This window comes from Leopardus geoffroyi, chromosome D3 (genome assembly GCF_018350155.1).
Source record: "Leopardus geoffroyi isolate Oge1 chromosome D3, O.geoffroyi_Oge1_pat1.0, whole genome shotgun sequence".
In the NCBI taxonomy this organism is placed as follows: domain Eukaryota; kingdom Metazoa; phylum Chordata; class Mammalia; order Carnivora; family Felidae; genus Leopardus; species Leopardus geoffroyi.
This window is the reverse complement of record NC_059339.1, coordinates 76,641,995-76,654,685: the sequence shown is the minus strand read 5'-3', so window position 1 is coordinate 76,654,685 and position 12,691 is coordinate 76,641,995. Positions and strand designations below refer to the sequence as shown.

The following is a 12,691-nucleotide window of genomic DNA, read 5'->3' as shown; positions in this document are numbered from 1 at the left end:
AAGGTTAAGCAGCTGGGACCTTAATCCACAGCAATGACTGATCACTGAAGGGTTCTGCCAGGAGCAGAATGAATTCTGCGTATGGAAGGGGGGATGGGAGGAAGCGGGCAGATGTGAACACCACTGGGGAAGTCCCCTACCCAACCACTGAGACCAGGCTGGGGACTGCATGAGAGAGGCATGAGACTGCTGGGGAGGCATGAGAACCAGGGACACGTCCCAGCTCCCTAGCTCCGATGCTTAGGGAATCGGTGGAGCCACCAGCTAAGACAGATCGTTCCAGACAAAGAACAATTTCAAATATAATACTTTGACATTCCAGGCCGAGAAGCAGCGTCGGGGCAAACAACAGGTCCTGACTTACACGGTCTCACTAGTCACTCAAATCTGATTTCTAGGACAAGATGGTTTGACTCTATTAAATAACCAAATAAAATCATGCTACGAGGAGCCAGGAATCCATTCTGGAAGAAAGGAATTTGTAAATTTCTCTTTTTTACGGTCAGACTGTCTAGATACAATTTAAAATCACTTCAACAAAATTGAAACCGCTGTTCACGATGAACTCCCACGAGTCCACAAGTCGGAGATGGAGAATATACACACCCAACACGACCATTTTCTCACTAGCAAAAAAAAAAAAAAAAGGAAGAAAGAAAGAAGAACCTGTGATCAAGTGTTAAGATTCACCCCACTTTGATTTCCCAACCAGTTGCCTCCAAACTTGAAATGTTGCATTTCTTTCAAATGCTTCTCTATTTTCTGACCATGAATGCTTAATTTCAAGCATCTAAAAATAACAGGCTTGAAACAATAATCAGTCCTTCAAAAGGGAAGCACAACAGTGTACCTCGAACAAGGAAGGGAAGAAATGCAAACCACCCTTGAAACATTCGCCACCTGTTCCTGTCCGCACGCTAGAAGGAATGCTGGGACACGCTCATAAAGGGGCAAGGCACAGTTTATATCACTTGTGTTGATAATATACAGTAGAAATGCCAGTTCTTTTAATAATTTACTGAGGAGTTACGCACTGCAGATTCCTTATTAAACATTACTTGCACTAAGGTCCTAAGTCTAAAAAATATTCCGGGGAAGAAGAGGCAATATTTTTATTGCAATATGCTAATTGACATTATGTGACTGCATATTTGCTTGATATAAACTCAACTTCATTATTCATGTATGTATATACAAAGCAGTAAGAATCATTTTCTCTAGGACAAAAAAACATTTTTACAATTGGAGTCACTTGTAGATTTCAAAATCCACAGTGTCTCTCTAAAAAGTTCCATAAGCTATATTGTACGCATGCCTCCCCTTGAAGAAAGGAGAAAAACAAAAACAAAAACAAAAACTCCTGCTATATCTAGAAACCCCACTCCTCCAAGCCCAAGAAGTCAATACTGGCTCAATTCCTGTCTGTCACTGACTAACCAGCAGCTCTATGTAACAGTTTAATCTGAAAATCATGACCAAATAACACTGGCACTCCCAGTTCTAAATATATATATATATTGTAGAGAATCAATAGCTTATGCTCTCAGGGGTTGGCAAACTGGGGCCCGTGGGCCACTGGCAGACAGCCACGCCTATCCTATACTCTGTGCTATCTCAGGGACAGAAAGTCCTACTGAGCCTGAGCTCTTTTCTATCTGGCCCTTTGCAGAAAAAGGGTGCCAGCCCCCAATTTAGATAACCACCTACAGTACTTAGAGAAGGCTCTACCTCCCATGTAAGAACCTGCCAGCTCACGTGTGTCCACCATCTTAAAAATCTTACCTTCCAGGTCCCCCCCCCCCCACAAATGTTTCTACAATAAGGAGAAATAATTTTATGAAATCTAAGACAATGTTTCTTAGAAGATGAAGTATTACAACATAGGAGATTTGGATCCGAGGAATCTAACACTTGGGGATTCCAGAGAGATGTATCCATTGTTTAAAGCATAACTCTTAGGTATTATACCAGAGTATTTTCACCTTCAGTAACAGCATTTTTGTCAACGAAGATGCAGAGTGGGCCTGGAGACCACTGTTCTCAGGCCTCTCCGAGGCCCAGCCACCGAGAATGGGTTGGCCAGCCGCCTTCGCTGCCTAGAACATGGGAACCACTGACTGACAGAGGAACCTCTCCCACTCGTTTGGTGAGGCAATGATAGTGGAGACCCTCGGCCATCCCAATGCCGGACCTCCCCTCACACGGTACCTTCTGTTTTCCGAAGGCCTGGCTGTTAAGTTCAACTTTTGAAAAATACGTATTTTCTTCACTGTTTTACATATTCAGAACTGCTTTCGTTTCTGACTCACGTTGGCACATTGCCTTCCTTATACTTTAGCCTCTTACACTCTCTCCTACCTCCCCCCAAAAAGGAAAATGGTGAGACAAATCTAGAGTGCCTTGGGATAAAGCAAGGGTGAAGGAACCAGGGTGAGGGCAGAAGGCATGCGAAGAGGAAGGAGTAAGGAGGGGTGGGCTGCTGGGAGGAGGAGCGAGGAAGGGGCAGCCCCCCCCCAACACACCCACATCCGCAGACATCCACTTCACCAATCCCCGGAGGCGCCCCCTGCGATTACATCGGTTGATTAAAACACTGCCCATGGCTCTTCAGCAGCTTTAATCATTCGGTTTTCTCAGGCTCCACTCTGACCAGATGAATAAAATTGATCAAGCCTCTACTCTGTGCTGCGTGCCCCTCATCTTCCTGAAACACATCCAATTTTCTGCCTTATACAGACTCAGTGACCAGACAGCATCAGTCTGGTCTCCGACAGCAATGAGGGCAAGGTGTCCTGCAACTTTCCCTCGCACTCTGTCGGACCTTTGGGCAGAGCAAAGTCTCCTTTGACGGGACTAACATATTCGTGCGTCAGGAGTGAAGGCAGGGCCGTCTGGGTGGCTCAGCTGGTTAAGCATCTGACTCAATTCCCACTCAGGTCATGATCTTGCAGTTTGTGAGTTCGAGCCTGGCGTCAGGCTCTGCACTGACAGCCAGGAGCCTGCTTGAGATTCTCTCTCTTTCTGCCCCTCCCCTGCTCGTGCTCTTTCTCGAAATAAATTAATAAATTTAAAAAAAAAAAAAAAAGAGTGAAGGCAAAGCAGGAAATGCTGAATGAGAGATCCACACGAACACATCAGAGAACGGTACGTAAGTGTGGCCCGTCGGGTTCGCTCCTCCGTTCACCAGAACTGGGGTGACACAAAGACCAGTCTATACAGATATCGTTTTAAATCATCGAAGACATTCCCTGCACAGCACGGCCTTTTCGGTGATTCGAGATCATTCTAAATAATATTATGACACTGGCTGCGGCAGAGCAAGCCTTAGGGCCTAACGCAGAACACAAACAGGCCGGCCCTGCACGCCGACCCATTTGCCACTTCTGACGTTTCCCTCTGGGGAACCGCGTGGCCCGAATGGCGTGCGGGCCACCCCTGACATACTTCATAGGGACGTCGCGTATATCCGTGCGCTCGGGAGACCAGGAGGTAAACCCGGACGCACGAAGAGCTGTGTCCTTGTCACAGGGCAAGAGGAGGTTTTTTGTGGGGGAGGGGGAGGGGGAGATCCCGGCAAGTCCCATCAGGGTTCTGGGGTGGTCGGGCGGGGCATTCTCTGCGGCTCTCACAAGAGTAACCGTGTGAGCTCTTAGGTGCAGGGGTTTTAAGGCAAATACTTTTCGGCCCAGAGGCCGTTAGTGTTGACGCTGTGATTCTCAGAGGTGCCCCAGAGAGCTAAGGCTGCTCAAACAGGCCCGGGGACGAGGCGCGTTTCCACCGCACCCGCGCATCACAGACGCGGTCTCCGCAGAGCGTCAGGTGCCCTGTGCCCTGTACCCACCTAAGGAGGTGCGTGTGCCACGGGGGAAGGGTGGGGGGTGACAACCAGCTTTACGTGCTCCAGACCAGCAGCGCGGAGGTCAAAACCAAACACGGGCCCATACCTCAAGGGGCCTCGCTATGCCAGTGGAGGCGGCCAGCTGCACAGAATACGACAGACGTGGGCTCCTTGGGGGGCCGAAAGGTCACGGCCCCACTTAAGAGTGTATCCAGCAGATGGCTCCAGCTGTGCCCCCTCGTGTTGTCTAGACTGCCGAGATTTTCCAGAAACCTTGGGAATCTGGATTTTTGATACGAAATCTCCCAAATGCTGGCTCGGGATTTTTACTTGCCTTTAGTGTTCCCTGGACCCTTCATAAGCGCATGTGTGAGTTCAGTCTAGTCCACAGGGACCAACAGTTGGCCAGTTCTGGCCTAATGATGTTCTAGAAGTCCTTACAGTATATCGAGGGGCCTCTCAAGGTACCTGGAGCCTCAAGGTCTCCCCACTGAGTAAAATGAAACTTATTTTGTACAAGGTTTAAAAAAAAAAAAGGCAAAAAAAAAAAATCCTAATTATTTGGAGAGAAGGTGAATTAATAGGTAAAATTTACACGTATACAGTGTATAAGCCAAAACATCGCTCACCCATTTCTTGCCGGTCACCTGGGGGAAAAAGTAGTGACAGTGGACGAAACAGACTGGCCCCACATTAAACCTGGGTTCCTTTTTATTTTAGCACCACTGGTTATAGGATAACCAGATGCCGTGTTCCTCCTCAGCAGACAACATCCCATTGCCGTCCCCAGTGTGGACACCGAATTTGATCAAGCCTTTCCATGCAACTGCTCATATACAGGAAACCCAGGAGAAGGACACTAAATGCTACAACAGGAAACAATCAAATGTGATGAGACAACCGGCTGACGATTTCAGGTTCATTTAAAAACGGAAAAGGGGAAAAAGATACTATAGGAACCGGATTTTAAGAGACCTAACAACTGGACGCAACGCACAGTTCTCCGTGGAATTCTGCTCTCAAACGGCCCAGTTGGAAAAGGCATTGTAGGGACAGCTGCGGGGATTCAGGGAATGGAAAAGGTGACAAGAGTCCTTTAGGCAATTATTGGTAATTTTGTGAAAATTGCATTGTGGCTATAAAGGAATGCGCTGCTTTCTTCGAGATGCAGGCTGATGTATTTAGGGGCTGGATGTCATGATGTCTAGAATTCACTTTTGAATGCTTCGATTAAAACAAATTGATGGGGCCCATGTAGCCAAATGTTAACAACTTAAATAGAGATAACTGAGGCGAGGTGGCGTCACAGAGCTGTCACACCGCGGCAGTAAGTCCCCATCAGTCTCAGTCACCAGCAGACAAGGATTTTTTGCCGCATCTCTCCAATGCCCTTGGGTTCGTGTGTGTTCTACGTTTTGAGTCAAAAGAAAAAAATGACCGCAACCTCCACAGGTATAACTTGACGCTAAGCGTTCCATGCACAAAATACAGAAACGAGAGTCTTGAAATCTTCCGTGGGAAATTCTACAGTGAGTTTGTCTTAGCCAGCATAGCTCAATTTTAAGGATCCACTTTACGGTTTTAGATGATTCTAAGTAACCTCAAACGAAGACTGATCACAATCAAGGAGGAAAAGGGGGAAGGTGGACCTAAAACTTGTATTAAAATGACCCTATTCAGTTACTACTTAAGCCTATGACAAAAAGTTAGAGAGCCTGAGATACAAGCTTACCTGAAGAATACAGTTTGAAACTTATAAATATTCTAAGTTTAAAAAAAAAAACAAAACAAAACCTTAAGATCTTACTTAGCAAAGTGCATCTCTTCTAAATCAAATTACCTTACGGCATTCACTTAACAATTCTAAGAGCTTGGTCAGCCGCTATCCAATACAATGGGCAGTTCTTGCCATCTGCTTTTAAGAAGTATTCAGCCAATCGATTTCAGGTTTTAGACAGACCCAAACAGTCATCTAGTCCAATGGCTCATCCAGTGGCTCAACTTTTGTCATTCGTCAGGAAGAGTATTAACCTGCCATCAGAAAGAGCAGTCAAATCTGATAAATCTGGGCAGACAGGGGTGGGGCCGAAGTAAGGGGCAAACCGGACCAGACAGGTTGGCATGAGCTGTCACAAAAGGACTTGAATCCTACACCTTAACGGGAGCCTGGGACTTTATTCCACAGGCAACTGCAGATCAAACCATGCAAGGAGAGGAGTTATCAGCACTGGATTTCCAATGCACATCTTGAGGTATTCCCCGTAATTCCTTTTACCCCACTGCTAAGAAACGATGCTGCCTCTTTTCATATAAAAGGTAAAAATTCCAGGCTCGGGTGCGTCTGGCTCTTCTAAGATTTGAAGCCTCATCGCACTACCAATTTTTAACCTCAGATCCTCTTAACAGGCTGAGAAATGCAATCTGAATCCATTTCATTTTTTTTTTTTTTTTTTTTTTTTTTTTTTTTTTTTTTTTTTTTTTTATGCAGGGCTTTGGTAAAAACAAAACAAAAACAATCAAAATGAACGTCGCTGACATTTTCCAAACCCAACCTCTTCCCCTTCCAAACTATATAACATGTATGGGAAAGAGTGAGAGCAGCAGACATTGTTGACGTAAGAGCGCAGTTTACTGGTCAGCGTGCAAGTCTTTCAGTTAAAAGGCAATTTGCCCCATCTTGTTCTTGGGGTTCTGGAGGGTCAGCAATCAAAGGGAGAGGTCTCAGTCTCCTGCGAGTTTCTAATCTAGTAAGACACAGACAAGTCAAATATTAGAGCGTTCACACAGGCACAAGGGCAACCACTCGATGCGACTCCATGGTCAGGTGAGAAGGGGCCCGCAGGTGAGATGTGCTTCCCTCCCACACCACCAGCGACGGGGCAGGTGTCAGTGCGTGTGCGCGAGGTTGGCGTGACGGCTCAGAGAGCTAACCCTCCATTAGTCATCTGAGGCACACAGAAGCATGGGGATGTTTTGAAAAAGATTTCATGAGGGGCGCCTGGGTGGCTCAGTCGGTTGAGTGCCGGCTTCGGCTCAGGTGATGATCTCGCGGTCCGTGAGTTCGAGCCCCGCGTCTGGCTCCGTGCTGTCAGCTCGGAGCCTGGAGCCTGCTTCCGCTTCTGTGTCTCCCTCTCTCTCTGCCCCTCCCCTGCTCATGCTCTGTCTCTCTCTCTCTCTCTCTCTCTGTCAAAAATAAACACTTAAAAGAATTTTTTTTTAAAGATTTCACAGATACTATCCTTGCATCAACTTTATGTATTTTTAACAACTTCTCTAGTTGCTACTGTAGTTAACTTCACGGGATGGGAAAAACTAAAAACGGACATGAAGATAGGACGGGAAATAAAGAGGTTTGCCCACCAAAGGCAGGGAAGGGCTTGTGCTGGGCGAGCAAGAAGATGAGGTGAGCTGGACAGAACGAAGCCTTGTTACAAGAGTCGCCAGTGTCACACTGAGGTCATGAGGTCAGAAGGTGACTGTGGGCAACAAGCAGGGGGGCTGACAGGATGAAATGACATTTTTTTTAAAATAAATTTCTTTTTTTTTTTTTTTGTAAGTTTATTGGAGAGAGAGAGAGAGAGAAAGAGAGCACATCGGGGAGGGGCAGAGAGAGAGGCAGAGAGAATCCCAAGCAGTCCCCACACTGTCAGCGTAGGGCTCGAACTCACAAACCATGAGATCGTGACCTGAGCCGAAACCAAGAGTCGGACGCTTAACCGACTGAGCCACCCAGGTGCCCCTGAAATGAATGTTCTAACGCGAGGACTCTGGCCACAATTAACTGTCCCCAGAAGCCACCACAGCCCTCATGGCTCAACCTCACAGGGTCCCCATCGTGAACAGAGCAAGGGGCAGGGAGCCTGTTCCAGCACTACAGGCACGTGAGACCTGGGCAAGCAGTAACCTTTCTGGATAAAGTCATGCCAACCACAGAACAGACAAGTCGCACTGGAACGTCTCTAGTGTCTCCTCTGTCTGAAGTTCCAAAGGTCTTTGTTCCCCCAAATCTGGTTCAAATCCCAGGTCTAAATGGCTCTAACCTCATTCTGCTACTAGTCCCATAACTCCACCCAACACACTACAGAGAGCAAAGGAACAAAAGAGCTGATTTCAAGACTCAGGATCATCAGGCACAATACTCAAAATGAAAAAGCTAAAGACCCAGACAGACCAGGCTGCTGGTGCTTCCAGAAATGGCATAGAAATCACCAAATTCACTCCCATCAGCAAATCTCTCAATTCTGATTCTAACATGCCAAAGACTACCCAGTTCTACTAGGAACAAAACAACACCTTCAGGTCTCCCGAAATTTGGGATGTTTTTAAAGGAATGTATTAATATGAATACATTGGGATTTCTTTTTTAAAGGAACGTATTACAATGAATACATGTTCCCAAGCTTTATTTTTCTACTGAGAAAAACAGACACATCAGAATCCGGCTCCCCCAGGAAATCAATCCGTAAGGAGGGCTAGGAACCTGCACAAAATACGGTCTCTGGACTGGCTGTGTCAGCATCACCTACTCCATCAGAAACTCGGGAGGTGGGGCCCAGCTGTTTTAAGGCTTCCGGGTAACTCTGATGCACGCCTGAGTCTGGAAAGTGCTTGCCGAACTCATCAGAAGCCTACAAAAAAAAAACCCCAAAACACCAAAAACCAAACAAACACAAAGCAAACATACCTGGCCCCAAAGATGTCCTTTTTGGCGAGATCAATTCCAGAAACAACCTTCACTCTGAGAATACGTGACTCGCCCTGTTGGAGGGAAAAAAAAATTTAAAAAGTTTAAGGAATGGACCTTCAATGGGTCACTGTCTCACCCAATATCCAAAGGTAATGATTTCCTCTTTAGACCCGTACTGGGACACAGCACCCATCGACTCAAGCACAGGTGATTCCTCCTTACGCTGAAGTTCAAAGGGTACCAGTCCAGACTTAAAATCCTATGACCCTAGAAATTTAGAGCATTCGGATTAATTAAGCCTAAGTTTAATTCAAACTACGTCATGCAGCTCAAAGATGTGGGCCCGTGAAAGATGTCCCAGTGGTACCAAGAACATAAACGCACATTTGAAATCACCTAGATAAATGCCCAGGTGCTTTAGGGTACTGTAAATTTAACAAATAATTCCTCCGTGGAAGTTTATACATTTGTGTGCGTGGCCCGAGACAGAGAGAAATTTCATGTTGTACAATATTTCCTCAAAATTACAGGATCACAACGTTGGTACGAACAAGCGAAAATAATCCTTTGGCTCCAATAAAAAACGAAAATGAAAACAAAAACAAAAAACCAAAAGCATCACCCTAAATGGAAGTCTACTCAACCCATCTCAGAAATCACTCATTCATTCCTTCACCGGCATAGTCATTCATCCCAACATGTCCTAAGCAGTTCCTGTCGCGCTGGCCTTTGAACAAGGTCTTGAAATATGGACACGAATATGCTCCAGGTCTCCTAAGGGGGTACGGCCAGGCCAACAGTGCAGGACCCTGTGATGGCCCCCAAGCCCAAAGGCACAGGCTGGAGAAGGAGTTAGGGGCTAAGACGCTCTGGCGAAAGGAGATGGCTTGTGGGGGGTAATGGGGGAGGGTAGGCAGAAGTCTAGGACTGTTCCCAAGTTTTTGCTTTGGGTCACTAAGTGTCAACATGAACTGAAAGGCAGGAAAAAGTCGAATCCAAGGTGTCTATGAAACAACTGGGTGGGGGGAGAACAAAGAAAACGGGAGAGACGTCTGGTGTGGTCAGACTGGGGAGCGATCGCAGTCGGCGGTTGTAGAGCCACAGCTGGTGGTTACGGCTAGAGATGCAGAAGCACATCCCCGGGAAAGGCGAGGAGGGGAAATGCCAGGGCTGGAGCCCCTGGGGACACGGGCAGCGAGGGGCAACAGAGAAAGTCATCTATCCATGTGCTCAGTCGTGACCTGGGTGAAGGAAAGAAAATCCAAAAGCTTACGTACACGACGTCCAAGGAGGCAGGGTAAAATAAAACCCGGAGAGAGGAGGATGAGGAGCCCTGGCCAATTAGCGGCACACTGGGCATGCGTGTGTGCCACGGGGACGGTGCTTGAGCCAGGATTCTCCATCCCTCCGACCATCCCTCCAACCATCTACTCCTGACGCAAGGCTGCCCCAGACACACATACACCACAGAGAGATACAATCGGGTTTAAAAAAAAAAAAAAAAGGTTGCTCAACGTGTGTGTACTTAGGATCCCCTCTGAAATGAGAACTGCACTCAAGTTTGGGTTTCATGTGCTTGGCAGGCTTCGCGAGAGGACAGAGACAAGCCAGGGACCTTGCGACAGCACAGCAGTGTCTCCGGGTGCTTACCAAAGCCTCCCCGTCAAGTACCCCTCAAGGGTCAAGTGCCCTTCCCTCGGTTCCCCCAAGCAGGCACTGACTGCCCTGACCCTCCTCTCTTAGGCTCACATCACAGACCAGCCATCAAGGATTCTTTGTCAGCACAGGGGTTATCTAGCCTGAGGCTCTCTGGTTTCTCAGGGCATGTGGCACCCCCAATGCCAATGGCATCTCTCCCTGTTCGACTCGCGGAATACCACAGCGGAAGCATTTTGCACGCATGGATCAAAATTCAGTTAGCACCTCTGTAGCATTCACGGGACACCTGGGAAGAGTTCACGGCCCACGAGTGCACACCAACTGACAATCATGGGTAAGAAGAAAATCCTTGGCTAAGGGGTTGAGATTTTACCTGCCAGGGAATGAGGAACCACTCACAAGAAATAAGGCCGGGGAACAGCTGGAGAGGAGCACACTTTTTCTGCCTCCCTGCCTCCCCTCCCCCCCCCATCCCAGTTCTCTGCCCTCCCCCCCACCCCCCGAACAAAGACTTCCAACAGCAATTCTCCTCCGACACCACTGGGCAGAGAGCGGACCTCGTTTGGAACCCACGGAAGGCGGACACTGTCAAGGCCAAGTGCTAAGTCTCCAGGGCCAGCGCTGGGTGTCGGCTGAAGGAGACAGTGCATCTGGTCTCCGAGGCAGAGACGACCTCCACCACCAGCTCAGGTAGAGCGGTAGGCTTGCACTTGGACTGAGCTGGGGAAGATAAACCAGGAACTGGGTCTTGGATGGAAACCAACATTCAGTCAGTCACAGAGCAAAAGACAAGAATTCTGGTGAGAAACTGTCTCTGTCTCACAGCCCCTGGGATTCTCAAAAATCCTGGACAATGTCCTGAACTTTCCACCGACTTGGCAGAGGGCTCAAAACTGCATCCTGTCTGGATTCTAAGGGCTAAGATATAAGCCCAACTTACACCCGGTTCCCCTAGGTTTATATCAACACTGGGTGAATGTTCTTACACTGGGCAGACCTACTTTCCAAAAGCATACACTTTAAATTTTTTTTTTTTCAATGTTTATTTATTTTTGGGACAGAGAGAGACAGAGCATGAACGGGGGAGGGGCAGAGAGAGAGGGAGACACAGAATCGGAAACAGGCTCCAGGCTCTGAGCCATCAGCCCAGAGCCTGCCGCGGGGCTCGAACTCCCGGACCGCGAGATCGTGACCTGGCTGAAGTCGGACGCTTAACCGACTGTGCCACCCAGGCGCCCCGAGAAAGCATACACTTTAAAGTCAGGGAACATTTATAGGAATAAATGAATAAAAATAAACTTCACTAAAGGAATAACTAGAATTTTTTTCTTATGGAAAGTGATTTATTCATTAAGCACAAGTGCCTGTTCAGAGATCTAAGGACACAGCAATACAGACAAACCGCCCTACCCCCATCCTGTCCCACCCATCTTTCTAGTGTTCTTGAAAGTACACTGTTTACAAGGGCTCTCAACTACATGGGGACACAAATTGGGGGTCTGAAGGACAAAGGGTAATACATAACATACACTTATAAATTTTGTACACACACCCTTTTCGGTAAACAAATGCTCATTTAGGAATCAATCCCAAGAAAATAAGCACAGATCTGTGCATGAAACGAACCAAAAAAAGAACTAAAAGAATAGTCACCGAAAGATCACTTTTAATCAGGGAAAAAAATGCAGAAGTCCCTCAAAAGCAGGGATGTGCATGGCAATCCCAAGCGATGAGCTACAATACCGTCATTAAAAATGTGTAAGATTATGGGGCGCCTAGGTGGCTCAGTCGGTCGAGCGTCTGGCTTCGGCTCAGGTCATCATCTCGCGGTCCATGAGCTTGAGCCCCGTGTCAGGCTCTGTGCTGACAGCTCGGAGCCTGCAGCCTGCTTCGGGTTTTGTGTCTCCCTCTCTCTCCGCCCCTCCCCCACTTGTGCTGTCTCTCTCTGTCTCTCGCTCTGTCTCTCTCTCTCTGTCAAAAATAAAACATTAAAAAAATTTTTTTTTATTTTTTTTTAATTTTTTTTTTCAACGTTTATTTATTTTTGGGACAGAGAGAGACAGAGTATGAACGGGGGAGGGGCAGAGAGAGAGGGAGACACAGAATCGGAAACAGGCTCCAGGCTCTGAGCCATCAGCCCAGTGCCCGACGCGGGGCTCGAACTCACGGACCGCGAGATCGTGACCTGGCTGAAGTCGGACACTTAACCGACTGCACCACCCAGGCGCCCCCCAAAAAAATTTTTTTTTTTTTTTAATGCGTAAGATTCTGTCACCACCTTCACTCATTCCACGAATGTTTAGTAAGTACCCACTATGTGCCAGACATATTATCTGTGGGTATAGACAGGAGCAAGACAGAGTTCCTGCCTCAAGGAACCTACAATCCAGAAGGCAGACAGAATATAAATATATATCGTAAACAAGCAAGAATTCCTGATGGTGGTAAGTGCTTTGACGACACGATGGGAGCTAAATAAAAAGTAACTAAGTAGAGAAACAGGGGAA

General features: G+C 47.3%; 1 protein-coding gene across 3 annotated transcripts in view; it reads right to left on the bottom strand.

Moving 5' to 3' along the window:
* NEDD4L (NEDD4 like E3 ubiquitin protein ligase) overlaps positions 1–12,691 on the bottom strand; it is a 343,481-nt gene that overhangs the window by 224,982 nt on the left and 105,808 nt on the right. For all 3 annotated transcript variants that reach the window (XM_045457835.1, XM_045457832.1, XM_045457833.1), the window contains exon 2: positions 8,523–8,596. In XM_045457835.1, coding sequence (XP_045313791.1) covers positions 8,523–8,596 — 74 coding nt within the window. The remainder of the gene's footprint in view (positions 1–8,522; positions 8,597–12,691) is intronic.